We start from the raw sequence: 25,480 nt of genomic DNA, 5'->3' as shown, positions 1-25,480 counted from the left end.
GCAAGATGAAGAAAGTTCTGTGCATGGGTGGTGGTAATGGTTATACAACAATGTGAATGTATTGAATGACACTGAACTATACACTTAAAATTGGTTAAGATGGTAAATGTTATGTGTATTTTTCCACAACTTTAATAATACTAATATAACAGCCAGAGAAAATCCCTAGCTCAGTGATAAGTGCACAGTTGGTGCTGAATAAATAAATGTCAAGTCCCTTCTTACCACTCACTGATGTGATGCCACCTTGGGGTAATGCGAAAAGAATCTCTCTCCCCCTTATATTAAAAGAATATCAAGTCTCCTGGGCTTCCCTAGTGGCGCAGTGGTTGAGAGTCCGCCTGCCGAGGCAGGGGACACGGGTTCGTGCCCCAGTCCAGGAAGATCCCACATGCCGCGGAGCGGCTGGGCCCGTGAGCCATGGCCGCTGAGCCTGCGCGTACGGAGCCTGTGCTCCGCAACGGGAGAGGCCACAACAGTGAGAGGCCCGTGTACCGCAAAAAAAAAAAGAAAAAGAAAAAGAATATCAAGTCTCCTGAAAAGGAATGGTTTGGGGAAGTAGGAAACAGAAGGTGGCCTTTGCGGGAGAGCTCCGGGCACTCCTGTCCATCCAAACCTCCTTAAAAGCCGCTCCTGCACGCGGGCACACCACTTAGGCGTGGGGTGATGACCAGTGTCAGATAAAGCAGCATGACTCCTCCACGCAGCAGATAACGATATTTTACTCTCAGACAGTGAGGACACGAGAGGGAGCGCAAAGCAAGGACTAAATGCTGCGGAGCTTTCACTCAGCCCCAGCCTCCAAAAAACCCCGCCCACGGTTCCCGTCGCAGGCCGCACCTCAACCCCTCCTCCTTCCTCCTCCCTTTGCCCCTCCCACTCACCTCCTGCTCCGCCCCCCTCCCTTTCAGACGGGTCTTTGACAGGAAATCGAAAGTGAAACAGGGAGCCGGCTACTACCTGCTAAGGTCTTTGAAAAGGTGAGTGAATTTGGCTAGACGGAGGTACCCCAGCCCTGCCTTGGGGACCTCTCTCCCCTTCCCCAGATCTGAAGAGCCCCTTCCTAAGCAGTTCCCACCCCTAGAGCCTTCGATCTCAGTTTTCCCTTCGCAGCAGGTCTCCCTCAGCCCTAACCCAGCAGTTCTTCCCCTGCTGCCTGGGTGGAGGCTGGGCTGCGAACCTGACTTCCAAGAATGAACTCGGGCTGCCCTGCTGCCGGCACCTGAGCTGGGATGAAGGACCCAGGGAAACTGGGAGAACTAGGATGGCAACCTAGCTCGGAGGGTGGTCCAGGGGAGCCCGGTGTGGGGTGGTTCTGCAATCCCTGAGACTCCTATCCCCAAAAGGCCCCCTCTGGAGGTGAGAGGGACAGGGTTGCTTAGAATGTTAGAAACGTATGGGTCTATGCCCTGGAAGAAACGAAGACAGGTGCCAGGTTCAGAGTAGCTGAGAGAAGAGCCCAGGGAGTGCTCAACCAACCACACATTTGTGTGTATGTGTGTGTGTATACACATATGTATATACACATATACATATGTGCACATACAGATATATATATACTTATGAGAATATATAAGAATATTCTTATATATATTCATATTACAGATAGATAGATATAGATAGTTCCTGCCATTATTGCAAAACTTAATGAAGATCTGTGTGAAGTAGGTAGCACCTGGCACATGGAAGGTGCATGGTAAATGGTCGCTACTATTAGGATTAGCTGTCAACGGAGTCAAAGACCAGTGGCCTGAGATGGAAGATGGACAGGTAAAGCCTGAGCACTGAAGGCTTAAGAAGGGATGGACATGATGAAAGTCAAATTGTAAGCAGCAGTATCTCAGGTTCTCAACAATTTTTGCTATCTCTTTTGGGGACTCAGTTTCCCCTTCTGTCTGACTGGATCAGTGAACCAGACTATGGAGGAGAAGCTCTTGTTATTCAGGTTGAGTTCCTTTTCTTTTCTTGTTTTCACCCCCTCCAGCTCACTCTCCCTGGTGGTTTCCCTTGAATTGTCTTGCTTTTCTCACACAGCTCTTCTCATCTCCTCCTTTCCTCTTCTCTCCCACTAGGCTACTGGAAGATCTCCCCAGTGGTGCTTAATAGGAACATTACCCCTATGGCCTCAGCAGTGCCCTTGACAATGATGTGGGAGGAGGTCACATGCTCTATCTGCCTGGATCCCATGGTGGAGCCCGTGAGCATCGAATGTGGTCACAGCTTCTGCCAGGAATGCATCTCTGAGGTTGGGAAAATTGGGGGCAGCGTCTGTCCTGTGTGCCGGCACCGCTTCCTGCTCCGGAACCTCCGGCCCAATCGACAGGTGGCCAACATGGTGGAGAATCTTAGAAAAATCAGCCAGGATGCCAAGGAGGGCACACAAGGGGAGCTGTGTGTGGTGCACAGAGAGAAACTTCACCTATTTTGTAAGGAAGATGGGAAGGCCCTTTGCTGGGTGTGTTCCCAGTCCCAGAAACACCGTGACCACCCCATGGTCCCTATTGAGGAAGCAGCTCAGGAGTACCAGGTGAGGCCTTAGCATGGAGGCACGAACGGGTAGAAAGCAGATAGGGCCTTGATGACTGCTTTGTTCCCCAGGGCTGGGAATGGGAGAGAGTGACCTGTGGAGTTGAGGGGATGGGGAAAGGATGGGGGTCTCCTGCCTTCTGTGTCTTATTTAAGGGGAGAATTGCAAGCTCAGCACAATTTTCTCATTCCCCAGGAGCAGGGTATATGCTATGGGAAAATGCTGCATGGATCATGTTTCCCTGTGGCCTCCTGGTTAATTAAGAATGAGTAGTGCCCCCATCCCTACTACCCCAACAGTGTGGCTCTATTTTGTAAGAAACATCAGGCTTTTTCCAAAGTCTTCCCATCCACAGAATTCCTACCCCAAACAGACTCTAGTTCTTGCTCATCCTCTGCACTCAGACTTTTCTAAGAATCAGTATGATCTTCCCCCACCTCATGCCACCGCATCTTACTTCTTGATCTGAGTGGGCATTAACCTGCTATCTTTCTCTGCAGGAGAAGCTCCAGGTGGCACTACAGAAACTAAGAAACAAGCAGAGGTTGACTGAGAAGTTGGAAGTGGATGTTGCGAAGAAGAAAGCAGCCTGGAAGGCAAGAGTCATGTCCTGAAGGGAATCTTAGATCAGAAGCCTGGGGAGGGTCCAGGGTCCTGGACTGAAGAAAGCCCTAACCATAGCTATGCCAGTCCCTATATCTCACTCCCCAAGAACCAGCTGTCCCCTAGGTCTCCTGAGGGAGGGGAATAAAAAAGGGTGGAGCTCAAAGAGAGCTCCCAATCAGATGGAGAGTCTTAAGAGAAGCTGCTGAGGGACAAGACACACCCTGAAGCTCCTTCTCCTTGAGCCCAGTCTCTGGAGATGACAGCACAGAGCCTCAGTGTCTGGGACAGAGGAATCCCAGGAGAGATGCCAATGACTTGGCCCGTCGGGAAATGACACGGGCTGTGAGGAACAGGCTTAAGGGAACCATCAAGGTCTAAGGTAGGAAAAACAGTCTGACCAGTTGGTTGCTTGACCATGTCCAGATCACTGGTCCAAGTGTAATGGAGAGCTACAGCTTGTTCTGCACCAGGAATTAGGAGGCGGGGCATGCCAGGGACTAGAAGGGAGGGGAAGGAGCTCATGGCCAGGAGATCCCAGAAGAGGAAGATTTGGGACCGGGGAAGGGTGAGTCAGGCTGTGGTGGCAAAAGGGGTCATCCTGTGTCATCGAGTGACCCTCCAGTTACAAGCAGGAGAGAGCAAGCCAAGAATATCCCAAAGACTCCTTTTCCCCAGAACTTAGGAACGGGGTTGTGAGCCTGTCTTTGCGAGGTTGTTGGCAGTGGGGCCAGATGTTACTCCCTCAGTTACTCACTGAGATATGAAGACCAAGGGGCATGTTTGGGTGGCGATTTGAAGGAGGTTGAGGAAATCTCCGATACCATAGGCGGATGCCGCTGTGGTTGCAGGGCAGCCATGGTGCACCCCCAGCAACCCTGTTCCCCTCTTAGTCCCAGGAGCCTCAGCCCCCCACCTCCCCAGCAAAATTGTAGATGTGTGTGTTTATTCCCAGACAGAGCCAGAGTGGTGAGTCTTCCAGGAATAGAAATAGATATGGGCACTTCCATTCCCAAAGCTTAGGAGACTGTGATTTAAAAAAAAAAAAAAAAAAAAAAAAACCACCTCTTTTCTTTCCATTGACACCAAAGGGGAAGGTTGAGGGACACAAATTGAGGATTCACGAAGAGTTTGTAAGACAGAAAAACTTCCTGGCTGAAGAGGAGCAGAGGCAACTGCAGAAGCTGGAGGAGGATGAGAGGGAACAGCTGAGAGTCCTGGGGGCCACCGAGGCCAGCCTGGCCCAGCAGAGCCAGGCCCTGCAGGAGCTGATCTCAGAACTAGACAGGAGGAGTCGGGGCTCAGCGCTGGAACTGCTGCAGGTGAGGCCTGAGGACGGGCTCCCCTCTGAGATTCAAGGAGTAATTGAAAAAAGCCAGAGCTCTTCAGGGCTACCTTCAGAGCACACAGAGACTTGGTCCCTGGAGTTTTCTTAAATAAAACAAACTGGAATTCAGACCCATGAGTGGTTTGCATTCAAGGCATGGAAAGGTACAAATTTAGGTGGGAATATTCCATGCAGCAGTTAAAAGAAATGGACATCTCTGCTAAGTGCCTGCTCTAATACAGACCAGATTCATGACCTTGAGAAAGTACCTTAATCTTTCTGAGGATCAGGCTTCTCATATGTTAAATGGATATTAGAGTATTACATATCTCAGAGAGACAGTAGACCAGCCCCAGCCCTGCCACCAATTCTCTCTGTTACCCTAAGTTGTCATTTTCCTTTCCTAGACCTAATTTCTCCATTTGTGAAACAAGGGGGAGGGAGTGGGCTAAATAACAGGGGTTCCCCAGGCTTTAGTCATAAATTTATCGTCTTTACACTTTCTGCTACTTCTGTGAACTACCCAAATGATTTGAGCATGTTACTTTTTTCTTTAAATTGTCTCACTCTTTTACCTGAATAAATTTAGTTTAAAAGGAAATTTGTCCTCAAAGACAAATATCACGATATCACTTATATGTGGAATCTAAAAAAATAATACAAAGGAACTTATTTTACAAAACAGAAACAGACTCACAGACATAAAAAACAGACTTATGGTTACCAAGGGGGAAAGGGGGTGGGAGATAAATTAGAGGTTTGGGACTAACAGATATACACTACTATATATAAAATAGATAAATAACAAGGACCTACTGAATAGCACAGGGAACTGTATTCAATATCTTGCAATAATCTATAATGGAAAAGAATCTGAAAAAGAATCGATATGTATATATATATATATATATATATATATGTGTAACTGAATCACTTTGCCATACACCTGAAACATTAACTATACTTCAATTAAAATCAACTGTACTTCAATTTAAAAAAAAAGAAAAAAGAGATGGGACAAAAAAAAGGGTCTGCTCTTGGGAAAGCCACACAGGGTCCTGCTCGGTTTCAGTACATATAAAATGCTTAGAACAGTACCTGGAATACAGTATGTGGTTGCATAAATGTTAGTTAATTTTATTGTCATTTATATTATTAACTAGCTACTGAACATAAAAACAGTAAATTGGAAATGAGGAAATAAAGCTAAAAGTAAAATAACTGAGAAAATAAAATTAAACCTTGTGAGCATAATTTTGTCCTCCCAGGAAAATCAGGACCAGGAAATGAGAATTTTAGAGAAATATTAAAATGTGACTTCGTTTCTCCCTTATTTGGCCTAAGCCAGTGTTCTCATTTGGTAATATAGCTTAGCTGTATATGCTAATTGCACGAATTATTGAGTTATATGGGTATCCTTGTGACTTTGCTTGTTCTATGCCTGTTTCCTAATCTGTAAATGGAATATAAATAACAGTACTTACCTAATAGGAGTTTAGTAATAATTAAACAAGACAAGTTATACAAAAAAAAGAAAGAAAAAGAAATTTGTCCTAAGCAATAGTAGCCATGTGTTATGTTACTGATACCTCTTCTAATGTATTTCGTAACAATATTAATAACTGCAAATTCTTAAATAGTATATATAACATGCCAGGTGTTTAGTCCCTCATGACAACACAATGAGTTGGATGCTACTGTTATCCCCATTTCATAGATGAGAAAACTAAGGTGCAGAGATGTGAAGAGACTTAGTGAGAGACTAAAGCTTAACCAAGTTCTCCTGAATAGTTAGAGGTATTAAGTAGAACACACATCAATGAATTTTTTTTTTAACTAGTTTTTATACATTCATTGATGTGTGTTCTACTTAAAGTCATCTCACATCCACCAATGATAATGCTTGCCTCACTTTGGGAACCTTTGGACTAGATGGTCTCAAAAGTCCCTCTATGCTGTAACATTCTATGGTTCCTCTTTTCCCCACACCTTTTCACTGTCTCTGGGTCAGATATGGCCATGAAGCCATTTCTGGTTTGTGCAGAAAAGCCCACAGGATTGATTTGACTTGGCAGCCTGTCTTCTTCCCGTTATCTAAATCTTGCTTCTGCCCAGCATTGAGCAGAGCTTTCTAAAGCACTTTTGCCTGGGCCTAGGAGCCTGCCAGTTCCCCAGGTAAGGACCCCAACCCCTGCCACAGAATATTCTCAGATGTTTTGGTTTCACATACGTGACGGGGGCTACATTAACTACAGCAGAGGACAGAGCTCTAACTAGCCAGCCCTTCCTCCCCGAATGGTGCAAGCCCACAGATAAGGGCAGTTTCTGTGCGTTCTGTGCATGCTGACTTGGCCATTCTTTCTCTGTGACTGTCTCTGGGCCTCAGCCAGCCTGGCTATTTCTGCCCCTTTTTTCTCTCCCACCCACCCCCACCAAGAATCTGGTCTTTTTAATTTGTCTTCTGAGTCAGAGTTTGTAAGCTGCTCTTGCTTCCCCTAACTGTAAGTCACACCCATGCTGGGTTTCTGCTTCCCCCACAAGCACCCACACATGCCTTTTGTTCCAAGCTGGTCAGAAGCATCTTTTGGGCCTTGGCCCAGAGGGATGGGGCAGCGAGCAGTATCCTGTGGACCTCAGGGTGGCATCGCGTCACCCACAGGACTGAAGTCTCAGTCATAAACCAATGACTCCAGATCTTACTCTCTGTCTCTTTTCTCCTCAGGAGGTGAAAAGTGTCCTGGAAAGGTAAGGAGAGGTTTTCTTTGTTAGAGGATGGGGCAGCAGGAGGCATATATACCTGTGAAAAACGGTTTTGAGTTAGAAAATGTGTACTGAAGTTATACCCATCCTCTTCCCTATTCTCAAAGACCCAATCCTCCATAAAATATTTTCTGGTCTCAGAAGGCTAATTAATGGACATCTCAGTTGGTGAGTTGCCCAGAGCAATTGGATTGTAACGTCTTCACAAAGTGAAGTTATGACCAACAGGGAAGTTCTGAGTCTACAGCCTGCTGGGACTCTTTCTTTAAAAAGAATCTAACCAGTTTCAGACCTCCCAGAAAGAGCCATGGGTAAGACCCACAATAGGGGTGAGACTCCTTAGGTTCCTCGTGGAAGTGATTCAGCCTATATCAGACACCTTGATGTAAAATGAAACAGAATGTGCTTGCGTGGTGACCTCAGGCTCGGAGTGGAGATACAGACTGTCCAGGTGCTGCAGAGGCCCGTTGTAGCCAGCAAGGCTTGGATAGACACTAAATCCTACCTCCTTTTGCCCTTCACCCTCAGGAATCCTAACACGGGAGGTGTTTTTGCAAATTTGCATTATATTAAATTATCAGTCATCCCCGAAGGCGATTATAGCAACAGGAATTGGGTGAGGTAGGAGTTGGAGTCAGGGTCTCTAACTCTTTTTCCCCCAGGAGTGAGTCTTGGAACCTGAAGGAGCTGGACATCACCTCCCCAGACCTGAGGAGTGTGTGCTATGTGCCCGGGGTTAAGAAGATGCTGAGGACATGTGGAGGTGAGGCCAGTACCAGGGTTGTGGGACTGGCCTGCCGGGGAGTGAAAGGGGATGAGGAGACTTCACAGTGCATCCCAGGGTGGCGGAGAGATGGCAGGTCAGAGTAGGTGGGGCAGGGGCAGAAATAGGGAAGGTGGTTCCCTCGAAGGTCAGGGCAAGGGTCAGAGTTGGCTAGGGGGTCATTTCCTCACCCAGTGAGGCTCAGGGTCACCCTTTCATCCTCATCCCCCCACCAGACACAGGGTCACTGACTCCCCACACTCTCCTGGCCTGACTGTAGTCTTCTCTCTGCAGTACACGTCACTCTGGATCCACAAACAGCCAATGCGTGGCTCATCCTTTCGGAGAATCGGAGACAAGTGAGGCTTGGAGACACCCAGCAGGAAGTGCCTGAAAACGAGGAGAGATTTGATACCTACCCCATGGTCCTGGGCACCCAGCGCTTTGACTCTGGAAAAGTTTACTGGGAGGTAGATGTGACGGGAAAGGAGGCCTGGGACCTGGGGGTTTGTAGAGACTCCGTGAAGAGGAAGGGGCAGTTTTTGCTCAGCCCCGACAATGGCTTCTGGACAATTTGGCTATGGAACAAACAAAACTATGAGGCTGGCACCTGCCCCCAGACTCCCCTCCACCTTCAGGTGCCTCCACGCCGAGTTGGGATCTTCCTAGACTATGAGGCCAGCACTGTTTCCTTCTACAACATCACTGACCATGGCTCCCTCATGTACACCTTCTCTGAATGTGCCTTCACTGGACCTCTGCGGCCCTTCTTCAATCCTGGTTTCAATGACGGAGGAAGAAATGCAGCCCCTCTGACCCTCTGTCCACTGACGATGGGCTGGTAGAGGTCCAGATGGCTCTCTCTGGACACCAGCACCTCTCTGTTGGTTCCCCTTCTCAGCCACTGGCCCTGTCTCCTTTGCCCATGAACTCCAAACCACCTTTGTCTCTGCAGAGGTGTCAGGATGCCAGCAGGCAAACTTTGGCAGGGAGGTCACCGGAGGTCTATATCAAATGACCTGCAACACCAATATTCCTGCCCTGCATTGCCTTATGATTCCCTCCATGAAACAAGCTACTTGTATTTGGCCCCCAAACTCATCTGGATCAACTAAAACATGTTTCTGCCTTCCTTATGTGATTCGAGTTTTGTTTTCTCCTCTCCATCTCTAGGCCTTTGGTCAGATCCCTACTATGTATCTTGCAAAGGGCTTCCTAAATAAATTGGGCCTCAGTCTATCCCATCATTCCTGTCTCGTACACATCTAGGATTATCTTTCCAACATACACGCATCAGATCATGAGTGGCTCCCCACTGCCTATAGAAAAACAGCCATTAGCAGCCACACTTTTTTTTTTTTTTTTTTTTTTTTTTCGGTACGCGGGCCTCTCACTGTTGTGGCCTCTCGCGTTGCGGAGCACAGGCTCCGGACGCACAGGCTCAGCGGCCATGGCTCACGGGCCCAGCCACTCCGCGGCATGTGGGATCCTCCCGGACCCGGGCACGAACCTGTGTCTCCTGCATCGGCAGGCGGACTCTCAACCACTGCGCCACCAGGGAAGCCCAGCAGCCACACTTTTAAAATAAAGGCTGAAAAAAATAAAAATAAAAATAAAAAAAAAATAAAGGCTGAGGTAATTCCCTGGTGGCCCAGTGGTTAGGACTCCGCGCTTTCACTGCTGAGGGTGCGGGTTCAATCCCTGGTCAGGGAACTAAGATCCGCAAGCCCCGTGGTGCAGCCAAAAGAAAAAAAAAAAGGTAAAATAAAGGCTGAATTATGCGTGCCTCCGATTGCCATGTTAAATATCCAGCCGGATGTGCTCCCCCATTCCCACTATTATGTCCCAACCACGTCTTGTTGTTAGTGGAGCTGGTTAAAGGGCATATCAATATAAATGGCAGGTGTGATGGGTTTTGATATGCCAACTTGCCTAGGCTATAAGCCCCCAGTTTTTCAATCAAACACTAATCCAGATGTTGCTGTGAAGGTATTGTTGTAGATGTCATCAAAGTCCATAATCATTTGACTTTAAGTAAGGGAGACTGTCTTAGATAAGCTGGGTGGGCCTAATGTTCAATCAGATGAAAGTCCCTAAGGGCCAGATCTGAGGCTTTCCTGAAGAAGCTATTCCATTTGTGAACAGAAGCTTCAACGCATGCCCAAGAGTCCCAGCGTCCCCTTCCTGATAGCCTGCCCTGCGGATTTACAACTTGCTTTGCCGGCTCCCACTGTTGCATATGTGAATGTTTTGCAATAAATAAGTAAATCTCTTAATATTTATCTCCTGCTAGTTTTCCTTCTCCAGTTGAACCCTTACTGGTGTGAAGACCAGGATGGAGGTAACAGTGTCACCTGGTTTCATCAAACTCTTTCTCGAATTTAAGCTTTGAAGCTTGGCACAATGAAGTTCTACACCTGAGCATCAGTAGGCTGCCTGAGAGCCGCTATCCTTCTAGGAACCCTGATTCCTTATCTAAATAGAATCTCAGATTGCCCTTAGCACATCTAAATATTTCACGAAAAACTTAGATACTATACAAAGATGTCAGTGACCTTAAAAAGAGCCTATTGATAAAGGAGTTGTTTCTAAGAATGAGTAATGGTCTATCTCAACATTGGACAGAAAGAAGATACTTTGATGGAAAGATAAAAAGAACAGAGTCCTCAGGCAAGAGACAACATCACAGAGTTAAATCAGTGTAAGTTGGCAAAGTCGACCAGTGCCTTGGTTGATACACTGGAGAGAATATGGAGGAGAACTCAGTCCTCTATGAATGGGATGTACTGGGGGAGGGTTGGATTCTGTATACCCAACATGGGTCATAGAGAAATATTTTTTAATAGAAGAGTAGGTTACGAAATCAGCTTTTCTGCTTCTCTGTGTCTCTGTCTCGGGTTTGACCAATGTAAATGATGGTGGCGATTTTTTCCCTTCAGTTGAGGATGTTTGATGTTCCCTTCAAACATGCAGATGTTTGCCAGCAGAATGTGGGCATAAGGAGGAACATGATGCCCAAACTGCTGGGCGATTATGGTAAAAATGCCAGTAAGTTGAACATGGAAATGACCCCAAGATGGGAGCCACACGTGCCTAGGGCCTTTTGCCAAGCTCCTCGGGAAGGGAGGCAGAAGACTGCGTTGAGGATGAAGGTATAGGAAACCCAGATGTGCAAGGCGTCTATCATTGCAGTAGAGAGCAGAGCAGACAAGCCATACCAGACATTGACATGAATGTCAGCACAAGCAAATTTAGCAACAGCCATGTGCTCACAGTAGGTATGTGGTAGCACATTGCTATGGCAGAAAGGTAGTCTCTTCACCAGGAACACACCTGGGAGTATCACAGAGAAGCTCCTCAGGACCACAGCCAGACCAACCCTTATGATTACTTCACAACAGGGCACTCTGACGTAGTGCAGTGGGTCACAGACGGCCACAGAGCAGTCAAATGCCATGGCCAACAGGATTACCGATTCAGCAATGAAGGTGGCATGGATGAAGAGGATTTGGGCGGCACAGCCATCGAGGGAAATCTCTCCAGCATGGAACCAGAATACGGCCAGGGCTTTGGGCACAGTGGTAGTGGACAAGATGAGGTCAGCCACAGCCAGCATGCAGAGGAAGAAGTACGTGGGTTCATGGAGGCTGCATTCAGTGACGACGATGAAGACAAGGAGGCTATTCCCAAGGACAGCAACAAGGTGAGAAATAAAGAAGGGGCGAGAGATCCATATGTGCTGGTCTTCCAGGCCAGGGATCCCCAGCAGAATGAAGAGTGAATGGCTGGTACCAGTGTGGTTGGGGGTTGCCATGCCTGGGATGAGTCATTTGGATGTTGGTATATGGGATTTGGCAGTCATCTCTTCTCTCTTTCCAAAATGGTGAATGGGGCTGGAGTGGGGGAAGTGGAAACAGATCACTTTTCACTGAATGAGAAGTAGAAAGGGACCTGGTCAGGAAATCAGGAAACATGGGTTAAAACTCCTTGCCAGGGCTTCCCTGGTGGCGCAGTGGTTGAGGGTCTGCCTGCCGATGCAGGGGACACGGGTTCGTGCCCCGGTCCGGGAAGATCCCACATGCCGCGGAGCGGCTGGGCCCGTGAGCCATGGCCGCTGAGCCTGCGCGTCTGGAGCCTGTGCTCCGCAACGGGAGAGGCCACAACAGTGAGAGGCCCGCATACCTTGCCATTCTATTCACCAGCTATGTGATCTCAGTAAAATCACTTCCCTGCTCTGGGTTTCTCTTTTATCACTTTAAAACTAAAGTTGAACTAGATATCTGTAAGAGAGTGGTTCCAGCTCTAGAATGCCATAGGCTCTTAGCATCAGATGGTTACAAACAGTTGAGAGCTGTGAATATCACTGCAGTTTCCACTTGGACCATCAGAACGGGATATGCATCTCAAAAGGCAAATGGTAACTGAGTTATCAATTTAACAAACCTTACTGAACACACTGAGCACGGACCATGGCTCCTGGAGGACCTACTTGAGGGGAGACAGACAATTAAACAAAATAGCTCTACAATACAGATAGTGTAGAAGAATGTTAAACACAGGGGCTGTGGAAACATGGAAAGTTTTCTAGGAGTTCAGAAAAGTTTTTCTAAAGGTGCCACCCTGAGTTGAACCTTGAAAAATAAGTAAGAGTTTGCCAAGTAAAGTCATGACGGGAGGGGAGAACACAAAGTCACAGAGATCTGAAAGGACATGGAGTTTGGAGGAAAATTATCATGATTCAGGGTTACCATAGCCTGGAGGACATGGCACGTAATGATAGGAAATAATGTCAGGCAGTGAAGTAGGGGCCACATCCCTTAGGGCTCTGGGTACAAGTGTAAGGAATTTAGAATTTATGTTGAAGCAGTTGGAGCCACTGAAGGGTTTGTAGTGAGAGAACGGCATGGTGCAGTTTGCATTTTGGGTCGCTCTCTCTCTGGCAGTACTGTGTAAGAAGGCTGGGGAAAGAAAGAGGCAGGTTGGAGGACTGAGACGGATCGTTTAGGAGCAGCTCTGCACTAAGGGCTGCACGTGCATTATCTCAATCACCACCATGTGAGGTAACTGTACTCATTTTCCCATTTTACCAAAGGAGAGCAAAGAGAGCTTGGAGAGTTCATCATCCCCTCACCCAAGGTCACCTGGCTGGTAAATGGTGGAGCTAGAATTTGGCTACCCACACCATGCTTTGAATCACATCACATCTACCTTACTCCACCTTGGTCCCCTTCATCAGGTGCTTGTGGTTTCCTGACTCCTGATCCAAGGGAGAAAACAAAAGTCACCTGTTGTTAATTCCCTTAACCACCCTCATTCTGCCACCTACAAATTTATATTTGAATTGTCTTTTCCCTCTCGCTCCCATTCGAGGCTCAGCCCTCCATTGGTGCACTGGATCCCAACCTTCTCTCCATTAATCTGTCACTGGTAATTTCAAACTCTCCCTCTCTGCTGGCCCCTTCTCCTTAGTGTGTCTCTTCCCCTGTTCACCTCAGCTTTACAAAAGGAGAGATGTGCACTCTCTTCATCTATCCTCTTACCACCCTCGTAATCTTTACCCAATGCCATTTTACTTATAACACCAATGGGCCACTAAAGCTTCCTTTTCCAAAATAATCTATCATATCATAGTTGCCAAATCTAATATTAGTTTTCATTTCTTATTACTAGTAATCTCCAATTTCTATCATTAATACTTCTTTATTTGATGATAGAAACCATTAAATATCTACTGTTAGATATATTTATTATTTGTAATTATTGCAACAAATGTATGAAATTGAAAGTATCACTAGTTCCTGCGTGAAGAAACTAATCTCATATAGGCAACTGCCCAAAGCCAAACAACCTGTTAGAGGCTAAGCTGATATTTGAAACCAAGATTATTAGAGCCAAAGCTTCCATTAGCTTTTGAAACGTCCACTTGTTTGTTGATTACCTAACCACCTTTCTTTGGCTTCCCCTCCACTCCCTTCTCATTCTTTTATTTTGCCAGAATGTCTGAGACATGTAAGACAATGTAATAGAGGAAAAATCATATGGGCTTTAGACCTACCTGAGTTCAGTTCAAGCTCTGCCTGCTTCAAATCCACAAACACACAAACTTTCATTCATATTACCATATTATCATACACATTCATTTATACAGTCACAACACACATATTTACTCACACAAATTTTGATGATTTACACACTAACACACATTTTCCCTATTCACACAAACGGCCCTTCCCCATGAACGCAAGCACACACACACACACACACACACACACACACACACACACACACACTTTTAAACTTTCCTTCATGTAGATACCCACCGAAATTCGCACAGTCATTACCCAGTCAAACTCACTGTCTCTTATCTAAGTCATAACTTTGCCTATCTCCATTCAGCATGCTAGCTTTCCTCCCATTAAATCAGTTTCCTCAGGGAGGTGGAGATTCCAAATGTTATTCAACTCTTACCTCTGCCTCCAGCCTGACAGTCCTATAACATAGGCCAGAACAAAGAACTCTCTCTGGGAATGCAATTCACAAGACAACCCCCCACCCTGCTTCACCAGTTCCACCCTGGAATTGCCCAAACATGAATCAGAGATGTAAAATATCAATGCTGGTTGACACTTTATACCAGCGGTCGTCAAACTGCTGCCTGTGGGCCAAATCCTGCCCACCGCCTTCTTTTATAAATAAAATCTTATTGGAACACAACCACGCCCAGTTACTTACATACTGTCTGTGACTGCTTTCGTGGGACAGATTGAATAGTCGCAGTGGAAACCACATTTGAAACTTAAAATATTTGCTGTTGCCCTTTACAAAAAAATTTTGGCAATCCCTGCTTTAGAATAATCTTGTTGTATGATTTATTATTTATAAAAGCCACAGAAGGAAAGGTAATTTTCCCAAGGCCACAGAGGAAGTGAGTTAAGATTTCTTGCCTATCATGCCACTGTTTCCACCATGCCACAAAGCTTCTGCAGACACATTTTGGTCTGTCCTCTCTGACTCTGCTCTCAGGGGATGGAGAATTCCAAATACAGCCTCTATTGGGTGACCAAAGGATGAAGACAATTCATTATTGTTTCCCATCTCTCTCATCAATAAACTCAGCGTTTCCCACCTCCTATATCCCCACCATTCCTGCCCATAGGCAGAAGGGCCCAAAGAGGCACCAGCCCACCCTGGTCAGTAGCAACCTACATCTCTCTTCACCCCAAACTGTCTATCACAGCCATCAGGAATCGCAGACTGGAGCCATGCCCCTGCCTAGGTGGCAGGGTATTCCAATAACCAGCAGACTGTGTTCAATGGCCAGGGGACCAAGCCGGAGGAGGAACTGCAGGGCAAATTATTTTTTCTCTGAGCATCTTTGGGGACCATGGGCTTACTCATGTGACTCTCTTCTCCCCTAGGATCTCCTCTACTGAGGATCTCCTTCGTGATGAAACTGTAAAGTCCTTAACCCTTCTTGTCTGAGTGCCAGAAGCCTCATGTGAAAAGAATGCCAGAGAGGTTATATGAGCTTAAGAGAGAAAAGGAGGTGGGAGAGAAGTTTTGGAGTGAGAGGTCAGGGCAAGGAATGGGAGTGTGGTTAAGTCCCCGGAGCTTGGTCAAGTCCCCGGAACTTATTCCAGTTTATCTTCATCAACCCTGACTTCCAGAAGGCATAGAAACGCTTCAGGAGCTGGAGTCTTATAGAGCAGCCGTCCCCAACATTTTTGGCACCAGGGGCCAGTTTCGTGGAAGACAATTTTTCCACAGAGAGTGGGGGCGGGGGGGTGAGGGCAGGTTTCAGGATGATTCAAGGGCATTACATTTATTGTGCACTTTATTTCTATTATTATTACATTGTAATATATAATTAAATAATGATACAACTCACCATGATGCAGAATCACAGGGAGCCCTGAGCTTGTTTTCACTTGCCACTCACTGATAGGGTTTTGATATGAGTCGGCAAGCAACTGGTTTATTATGGTCTCTGTGCAGTCAAACCTCTCTGCTAATGATAATCTATATTTGTGGCCGCTCCCCAGTGCCAGCATCACCGCCTCAGCTCCACCTCAGATCATCAAACATTAGATTCTCATAAGGAGCTTGCAACCCAGATCCCTCGCATGCGCAGTTCACAGTAAGGTTCCCGCTCCTATGAGAATCTAATGCCGCAGCTGATCTGACAGGAGGCGGAGCTCAGGCAGTAATGCGAGCAATGGGAAGCAGCTGTAATTACAGCTCGCTTGCCCGCCACTTATCTCCTGCTGTGCAGCCCGGTTCCTAACAGGCCACGGACTGGTACCGGTCCGTGGCCTGCGGGCTGGGGATCCCTGCTATAGAGTCTCTCAAACATTCATGTATTCATTCACCACTCATTCAAGCCAATGTGTATTAAGTGCCAACTATGTTAACGGCACCATAATAAGATGTTGAACAAAATCAAATCCACTTAAAATTTAATTATATTGTTTTGTATTGAGACTAATGCTTTGATTCTTTCATTGAAGGATTTTCTTTTTTAATTATTTATTTATTTTCATCGAAGTAGAGTTGATGTACAATTCTATATGTTACAAGTGTACAATATAGTAATTCACAATTTTTAAAGGTTATATTCCATTTACAGTTATTATAAAATATTGGTTATGTTCCTTGTGTTGTACAACATATCTCTGTAGCTTATTTTATATATAATAGTTTGTACCTCTTAATCCCCTCCCCCTGTATAGCTCCTCCTCCCTTTCCTCCCCCCACTGGTAACCACTAGTTTGTTCTCTATATCTGTGAGTCTGTTTCTTTTCTGTTATATCCACTAGTTTGTTGTATTTTTTAGGTTCCTCATATAAGTGACATCATCCAGTATTTGTCTTTCTCTGTCTGACTTATTTCACTTAGCATAATACACTCCAGGTCCATCCATGTTGTTGCAAATGGCAAATCTTCATTCTTTGTTATGGCTGAGTAGCATTCCATTGTGTGTGTGTGTGTGTGTGTGTGTGTGTGTGTGTATCTTCTTTATCCATTCATCTGTTGGACACTTCCATATCTTGTCAACTGTAAATAGTGCTGCTATGAATATTGGGGTGTATCTTTTTGAATTAGCATTTTTTGGGGGGATATATACCCAACAGTGGAATTTCTGGGTCAAATGGTAGTTTTCTTTTGTTTTTGTTTTTTGGCTGCGTTGGGTCTTTGTTGCTGCATGGGGGCTTTCTCTAGTTGCGGCGAGCAGGGGCTACTCTTCATTGCGGTGCGTGGGCTTCTCATTGTTATGGAGCATGGGCTCTAGGCGCACGGGCTTCAGTAGTTGTGGCACACGGGCTCTAGAGCTCAGGCTCCATAGTTGTGGCGTGAGGGCTTAGTTGCTCCGCGACATGTGGGGTCTTCCCGGACTAGGGCTCAAACCCATGTCCCCTGCATTGGTAGGTGGATTCTTAACCACTGCACCATCAGGGAAGTCGGTAGTTTTATTTTTAGTATTTTGAAGACCCTCCATACTGTTTTCCACAGTGGCTGCCCCCAATTACATTCCCACCAACAGTGTACCACGGTTCCCTTTTTCAGGGGATTTTCACTGGAACATTTTCATTGATAACCCTCCAGGTTTTTTCTCTGCTCTATTTATGGATTTTTACATTGTGATGATGGATCATATTGTACACGTGCCATGCTCTTTAATTTCATCATATAGAAATTTTCATTGGTAACAAATGTTCTGTCAACATTTTTGTTCTGCTCCTTTATTACAGCTGCATTTGTCTTCAGTATGACACAATGCCACACACATAGTTAGTACAGGCATACCTCAGGGATATTGCTGGTTCAGATCCAGACCACCACAATAAAGTGACTATCACAATAAAGCAATGACACAAATTTTTTATTTCCCCGTGTATCCAAAATATATTTACACTATACTAGTCTATTATGTGTGCAATAGCATTGTCTTTAAAAAACAATGTACATACCTTAATTTAAAAATACTTTATTGCTAAAAAATGTTACCCATCATCTGAGGCTTCAGCGAGTCCTAATCTTTTTGTTAGTGAAGGATCTTGCTTCTGTGTTGATGGTTGCTGACTAGTCAGGATGGTGGTGGCTGAAAGTTAGGTATCTGTGGCAATTTCTTAAAATAAAACAACAATGAAGTTTACCACATTGATTGACTCTTCTTTTCACAAACGATTTCTCTGTAACATGCAGTGCTGTTTGACAGCATTTTACCCACAGTAGAACTTCCTTCAAAATTGAAGTCAGTCATCTCAAACCCTGCTGCTGCTTTATCAACTAAGCTTCTGTAATATTCTAAATCCTTTGTTGTCATTTCAACGGTTTCACAGTATCTTCACCAGGAGTAGATTCCATCTTAAGAAACCACTTTCTTTGCTCATCCGTAAGAAGCAACTCTTAATCCACTAAAGTTTTATCATGAGATTGCAGCAATTTAGTCACATCTTCAGGCTCATCTTCTAATTCCAGTTCTCTTGCTATTTCCACCACTTCTGCAGTTACTTCCTCCACTGAAGTCTTGAACCTTTCAAAGTTATCCATGAGTCTTGGACTTAGCTTCTTCCAAACTCCTGTTAATGTTGATATTTTGACCTCTTACCATAAATCATGAATGTTCTTAATAGTATCTGGAATGGTGAATGTTTTCCAGAAGGATTTCAATTTACTTTGTCCATGTCCACCAGCGGAATCACTATCAATGGCAGCTATAGCCGTATGAAATGTGTTTCTTAAATAACAAGACTTAAATATTACTCCTTGATCCATGGACTGTAGAAGGAATATTGTGTTAGCAGTCATTGAAGCAATATTAATTTCATTGTACATCTTTCATCAGAGCTCTTGGGTGACAAGGTCATTGTCAATGAGCAGTAACAGTTTGAAAGGAGTCTCTTTTTCTGAGCAGTAGGTCTCAACAGTGGCTTAAACTATTCCGTAAACCATGTTGTAAATAGATGTGCTGTCATCCAGGCTTTGTCCTTCCATTTTAGAGCACAGGCAGAGTAGATTTAGCATAATTCTTAAGAGCCCTGGGATTTTGGAATGGTAAGTGAGCATTGGCTTCAACTTAAATTTACCAGCTGCATTATTCCCTAACGAGAAAGTCAGCCTGTTCTTTGAAGTTTGAAGCCAGGCATTGACCTCCTCTCTAGCTCTGAAAGTGCTCAATGGCATCTCCTTCCAATACAAGGCTGTTTCATCTACATTGAAACTCTGTTGTTTAGTGTAGCCACCTTCATTAACTATCTTAGCTATATCTTCCGGATAACTTGCTGCAGCTTCTACATTAGTACTTGCTGCTTCATCTTGCACTTTTATGTTGTATGATGGCTTCTTTTCTTAAACCTCATGAACCAACCTCTGCTACATTCAAACTCTTCTTCTGCAACTTCCTCAGTTCTCTCAGTCTTCATAGAATTTAAGAGAGTTTGGGGCTTGCTCTGGATTAGACTTTAGCTTAAGGGAATGTTGTGGCTTCTTGGATCTTCTATCCAGACCACTAAATTTCTCCATATCAGTAATAAGGCTGTTTGACTTTCTCATCATTCACTGGAGTGGCACTTTTTTTTTTTTTTTTTTTTTTTTTTTTGCGGTACGCGGGCCTCTCACTGTTGTGGCTTCTCCCGTTGTGGAGCACAGGCTCCAAACGTGCAAGCTCAGCGGCCATGGCTCACGGGCCTAGCCACTCCGTGGTACGTGGGATCTTCCCAGATCGGGGCACGAACCCGTGTCCCCTGCATCGGCAGGCAGACCCTCAGCCACTGCACCACCAGGGAAGCCCTGGAGTGGCACTTTTAATTTCCTTCAGGAACTTCCTTTGCATTTCCAACTTGGCTAACTGTTTAGCACAAGAGTCCTAGCTTTCAGCCTATGTTGGCTTTCAACATGTCTTCCCCATTAAGTTTAATCATTTTTAGCTTTTGATTTAAAGTGAGAAATGTGTGACTCTTCCCTCACTTGAACACAAGAAGGCTATTGTAGGGTTATTAATTGACCTAATTTCAATATTGTTGCATCTCAGGCAATAGAGAGGCTTAAGGAGAGGGAGAGAGATGAGCAGTCAAAACTCACACATTTATCATCAAGTTTTCTCTGTCTTACGTACAAACAGTTCTTGCCACCCCAAAACAATTACAACAGTAAGATCAAAGATCACTGATCACAGTTCACTATAATAAATATAATAATAATGAAAAGGTTTGAAATACTGAGAGAAATATCAAAATGTGACAAAGAGGCACAAAGTGAACAAATGCTGCTGGAAAAATTGTGCTGATAGACTTGCTCGATGCAGGGTTGCCACAGACCTTCTATTTCTAAAAAAAATGCAATATCTGCAAAGTGCAATAAAGCAAAGCACAGTAAAATGATGTATGCCTGTACTCTGTAAGTACTTCTTGAAAAAATATGTAACTAAATATTCCACCTTGGTGATGTACTACAATATGTTTAACCTATCCACTAATATTGAATATTTATATAGCTTCCATTTTCCTCTGTTAAATGTATTCTATGATGACTGATGAAAGAAATCAAAGACGATACAAACAGATGGAAAGATATACCATGTTCTTGGATTGGAAGAATCAACATTGTGAAAATGACTCTACTACCCAAAGCAATCTATAGATTCAGTGCAATCCCTATCAAATTGCCAATGGCATTTTTCACAGAACTAGAACAAAAAAATTTACAAATTGTATGGAAACACGGAAGACCCAGAATAGCCAAAGCAATCTTGAGAAAGAAAAATGGAGCTGGAGGAATCAGGCTCCCTGACTTCGTACTATACTACAAAGCAACAGTAATCAAGACAGTATGGTACTGGAACAAAAACAGAAATATAGATCAATGGAACAGGATAGAAAGCCCAGAGATAAACCCACACACATATGGTCACCTTATGTTTGACAAAGGAGGCAAGAATATACAGTGGAGAAAAGACAGCCTCTTCAATAAGTGGTGCTGGGAAAACTGGACAGCTACATGTAAAAGAATGAAATTAGAACACTCCCTAACACCATGCACAAAAATAAACTCAAAATGGATTAAAGACATAAATGTAAGGCCAGGCACTATAAAACTCTTAAGGAAAACATAGGCAGAACACTCTGTGACAAAAATCACAGCAAGATCCTTTTTCATCTACCTCCTAGAGGAATGGAAATAAAAACAAAAATAAACAAATGGGACCTAACGAAACTTAAAAGCTTTTGCACAGAAAAGGAAACCATAAACAAGAGGAAAAGACAACCCTCAGAATGGGTGAAAATATTTGCAAACAAAGCAACTGACAAAGGATTAATCTCCAAAATATACAAGCAGCTCATGCAGCTCAATATTAAAAATACAAACAACCCAATCCAGAAATAGGCAGAAGACCTAAATAGACATTTTTCCAAAGAAGACATACAGATTGCCAAACACATGAAAAGATGCTCAACATCACTAATCATTAGAGAAATGCAAATCAAAACCACAATGAGGTATCACCTCACACCGGTCAGAATGGCCATCATCAAAAAATCTACAAACAATAAATGCTGGAGAAGGTGTGGAAAAAAGGGAACCCTCCTGCACTGTTGGTGGGAATGTAAATTGATACAGTCACTATAGAGAACAGTATGGAGGTTCCTTAAAACCTAAAAACAGAACTACCATATGACCCAGCAATCCCACTACTGGGCATATACCCTGAGAAAACCATAATTCAAAAAGAGACATGTACCACAATGTTCACTGTAGCACTATTTACAATAGCCAGGACATGGAAGCAACCTAAACCGACAGATGAATGGATAAGAAGATGTGGCAAATATATATGATGGAATATTAGTCAGCCATAAAAAGAAATGAAATTGAGTTATTTGTAATGAGGTGGATGGACCTAGAGTCTGTCATACAGAGTGAAGTAAGTCAGAAAGAGAAAAACAAATACCGTATGCTAACGCACATATATGGAATCTTAAAAAAACGGTACTGATTAACCTAGTGGCAGTGCAGGAATAAAGATGCAGATGTAGAGAACGGACTTGAGGACACGGTGGGGAAGGGTAAGTGGTATGAAGTGAGAGAGTAGCACTGATATATATATACTAACAGATGTAAAATGGATGGCTAGTGGGAAGCTGCTGCATAGCACAGGGAGATCAGCTCGATGCTTTGTGATGACTTAGAGGAGTGGGATAGGGAGGGTGGGAGGGAGGCTCAAGAGGGAGGGAATATAGCAATACATATATACATATAGCTGATTCACTTTGTTGTACAGGAGAAACTAACACAACATTGTAAAGCAATTATACTCCAATAAAGACATTAAAAAATATATTCTGTGACAAAACATAGAAAACAAACTTATGTATACCAAAGGGGAAAGAGGGGGGATAAATTAGGAGTATATACACACCATTATATATAAAATAGGTAAGCAACAGGATTTACTGTGTAACACAGGAGAAAATATTCAATATCTTGTAAAAACTTATAATGAAAAATTATCTGAAAAAATTATATATATAACTGAATCTCTTTGATGTACATCTGAAACTAATAGAATATTATAAACCAACTATACTTCACTAAAAAAATTCTGTGATGAGTATATATATATATATATATATATATATATATATACACACACATATATATATATATATATATATATTTTTTTTTTTTTTTGGCAGTACGTGGGCCTCTCACTGTTGTGGCCTCTCCCGTTGCGGAGCACAGGCTCCAGACGCGCAGGCTCAGCGGCCATGGCTCAGGGGCCCAGCCGCTCCGCGGCATGTGAGATCTTCCCGGACCGGGGCACGAACCCGTGTCTCCCGCATCGGCAGGCGGACTCTCAACCACTGCGCCACCAGGGAAGCCCTGTGATGAGTATATTTATAGATAAACTTCTGTATGTTTTCCAGATTATTTTATTTAAATATTCAATATTCAAAAGAAGGAAATTATTATGGCAATGTTTCTATTTCTATGTAGTTTTTATTGATATAATTTTCTCATACTTTCATAATTATTTAGAGTTCTTTTTTTGTGACAAAGTTAAATTTTTTCACTGGCAACCTACTCTGTGCCAGGCACTTTGCAATACAAGAGTGAACAACACAGGTGTCTTTGTGGAATTTATGGTACAAAGACAAAAAGCAAAATCCTCCAGTTAAGTATTTTTGTTCATTAGTACTTTGCTGCCATATATTTAGAACTTGTGGGAGCTCTTGATATTTTAAAGTTATAAACTGATTTGGGGGCCATTTTTACTTCCAAATATTTCCTAGGTTTTGTTCCAAAATAATGCTCATTCACTTTCTTATAGACTAATTCTGCTTTGAGACTCATGCTATCTTCCTTCTACTCTTCAATGCTGTCTTAAGTTCTTTTCAATTCCCTCATAAACAAATGCATGCAAGTCATTACATTAGTATTAGAGGGACTTCGGTGTCCATGTGGAAAGCTAATTCTTCATCCTGTGCTCTTGATTCCATTTCCTCCTAATCTGAGTTGTCTTTCCCTTCACTCTACTGTAGTTATGCACTCCCATAACCACCTCCTTTCTCCTTTTCCAAATTCACTAATTCTAACATCCCACTGTCCAGCCATAAGTACTTAAGCCCAAATATGTCTTAACTATGCCTGTTTTTTAAGCATCACAAAAACTGCTAATCTATTAACACTACAATTTTCTTTCCAAACCACCAACCCACTCTCTGATTCTTAAGTTTAGATTCCATGCTCTTCATTATAATAAATCTCTTCTAAGTATTCTCAAATCCTTTAAATCTTTTTCTCCATTCTTTCTGGCCCATCCCAAAGTTATTATACACCAAATCAATAACTAGATTTGGGTAGTCACCCAGAGAACAGAATGGTGCCATTAAATGATTACCAACCTAGGCTACCAACAGAGCCCAGTTTACACATTTTGCTCAAGTCAGCTCATTCCCCCACTCCACCTAATTAATGCTTCGTGTGTACACCCTATTCAAACCTCCAACCTTGATTCAAGAACCCACCTCTCTACCTTTGGCAGAAAAGGTAGCCTACTAAATCAGAACTGATCAGTGAGAAACCCACACAAATTCAAGACTCTAAATCTTAAAACACAACTACATCTGCTCCTACCCTCTCTTCATTCCTTCTTGCTGAGGAACTGTCTCTCCTGTCAAGTAATAATCCCTCCATTTGTTCTCTGGACACCAATAAGAAAGGTTAGCCTGAGCATTCATAGTCATGAACCTGTAAAGCATTATTTGGGCTAAAACTTGCAGTGATTGTATAGTCTGGGGAGGAAAATGTTGATAAATTAACCAATAGCTGTCCTGGTAAGGAGGGTCCAATGAGATGTCAAATGAGCATATGAAAAAATACCCAATATCATCATACTTCATTAAGGAAATGCAAATTAAAACAACAATGAGTTACCACTACACACCTAGTAGAATGGCTAAAATCCAATACACTAACAATACCAAATGCTGGTAAGAATGTGGATCAATAGGACTCTTATTCATTGCTGGTAGAAATGCAAAATGGTAAAGACACTTTAGAAAACTGTTCTGCAGTTTCCTACAAAGCTAAACATACTCTTACCACATGATCCAGGATTCACACTTCTTAGTATTTACCCAAAGAAGCTGAAAATTTATGTCTACACAAAAACCTGCACACAGACATTTACAGAATCTTTATGCATAATTGCTAAATTTCGGAAGCAGCCAAAATGCCTTTGAACAGGTGAATGGATGAACAAACTCAGGTACATCCGAACAATGGAGTATTATTCAGCAATATAAAGAAGTGAGATAAGACAAAAAGACATGGAGGAATTTTAAAAGCATTATACTCAGCAAAATAAGGTGCTCTGTAAAGGTTACATGCTGTATGATACCAACCTTATGACATTCTGGAAAAAGGTAAATCTATGGAGATAGTAAAAAAAAAAATCCATGGCTTTCAGGAATTTTGAGGGAGCAGGAGAGGGATAAATAGGGGCAAACAGGGATTTTTAGGGCATTGAAAATATTCTGAATAGTACTATAATGGTGGATACATGTCATTATACATTTTTCAAAACCCATAAACTATACAACACAAAGAGTGTACCCTAATATAAGCTACAGTCTTTCATTAATGATAATGTATCAGTATTGGTTCATTAACTGTAACAAATGTGCCACACTAATGCAAGACGCTAATAATAGGGGAAACTCTCTGATCAAAGGAGGAGGAAGGGGGTAGGGTGTATATGGGAACTCTCTCTACTTTCTATAAACTTAAAACTACTCTTAAAAAATAATATCTATTAATTTTTTAATGCAATCCTTGAAATTAAAAACATTAAAACAATGGATTGGTTAAACAGCTTATTGGATAGAGCTAAGGAGATCATTAGAAACTTAATGCGTTTAATGTTGTCCCAGAGGTCTCTGAGACTGTCCTCAGTTCTTTTCATTCTTTTTTCTTTATTCTGCTCTGCAGTAATTATTGC

At 43.5% G+C, this 25,480-nt stretch overlaps 2 protein-coding genes across 2 annotated transcripts; one reads left to right on the top strand and one right to left on the bottom strand.

Moving 5' to 3' along the window:
* The first annotated feature begins 878 nt into the window (after nt 1-878).
* TRIM21 (tripartite motif containing 21) lies at nt 879-9,227 on the top strand. Its single transcript, XM_033862429.2, has 7 exons — nt 879-980; nt 2,073-2,527; nt 3,028-3,123; nt 4,222-4,452; nt 7,180-7,202; nt 7,880-7,980; nt 8,275-9,227. The coding sequence occupies exons 2-7, from the start codon at nt 2,120-2,122 to the stop codon at nt 8,823-8,825; spliced, it is 1,410 nt and encodes a 469-aa protein (XP_033718320.1). The 5' UTR covers nt 879-980; nt 2,073-2,119; the 3' UTR covers nt 8,826-9,227.
* A 1,608-nt stretch (nt 9,228-10,835) lies between these two features.
* LOC101329205 (olfactory receptor 52B4-like) lies at nt 10,836-11,843 on the bottom strand. The gene is made up of 2 exons (XM_073809432.1): nt 11,104-11,843; nt 10,836-11,029 (listed from the first exon to the last, which is right to left on the bottom strand). The coding sequence occupies exons 1-2, from the start codon at nt 11,792-11,794 to the stop codon at nt 10,836-10,838; spliced, it is 885 nt and encodes a 294-aa protein (XP_073665533.1). The 5' UTR covers nt 11,795-11,843.
* Nucleotides 11,844-25,480: the final 13,637 nt, after the last annotated feature.

Source organism: Tursiops truncatus, chromosome 8, assembly GCF_011762595.2.
Source record: "Tursiops truncatus isolate mTurTru1 chromosome 8, mTurTru1.mat.Y, whole genome shotgun sequence".
NCBI classification, from domain to species: Eukaryota; Metazoa; Chordata; class Mammalia; order Artiodactyla; family Delphinidae; genus Tursiops; species Tursiops truncatus.
This window is presented reverse-complemented; position numbering and strand designations above follow the sequence as displayed.

What these genes read in the sequence shown, in the direction of transcription:
- TRIM21 (XM_033862429.2), top strand. Translation starts at nt 2,120, where the DNA reads ATGGCCTCAGCAGTGCCCTTGACAATGATGTGGGAGGAGGTCACATGC. An exon ending in AGAAGAAAGCAGCCTGGAAG is followed by an intron (nt 3,124 to 4,221) that starts GCAAGAGTCATG and finishes TTGACACCAAAG; the next exon opens with GGGAAGGTTGAGGGACACAA. An exon ending in GTGAAAAGTGTCCTGGAAAG is followed by an intron (nt 7,203 to 7,879) that starts GTAAGGAGAGGT and finishes TTTTTCCCCCAG; the next exon opens with GAGTGAGTCTTGGAACCTGA.
- LOC101329205 (XM_073809432.1), bottom strand. Translation starts at nt 11,794, where the DNA reads ATGGCAACCCCCAACCACACTGGTACCAGCCATTCACTCTTCATTCTG. An exon ending in CAACGCAGTCTTCTGCCTCC is followed by an intron (nt 11,030 to 11,103) that starts CTTCCCGAGGAG and finishes ATGTTCAACTTA; the next exon opens with CTGGCATTTTTACCATAATC.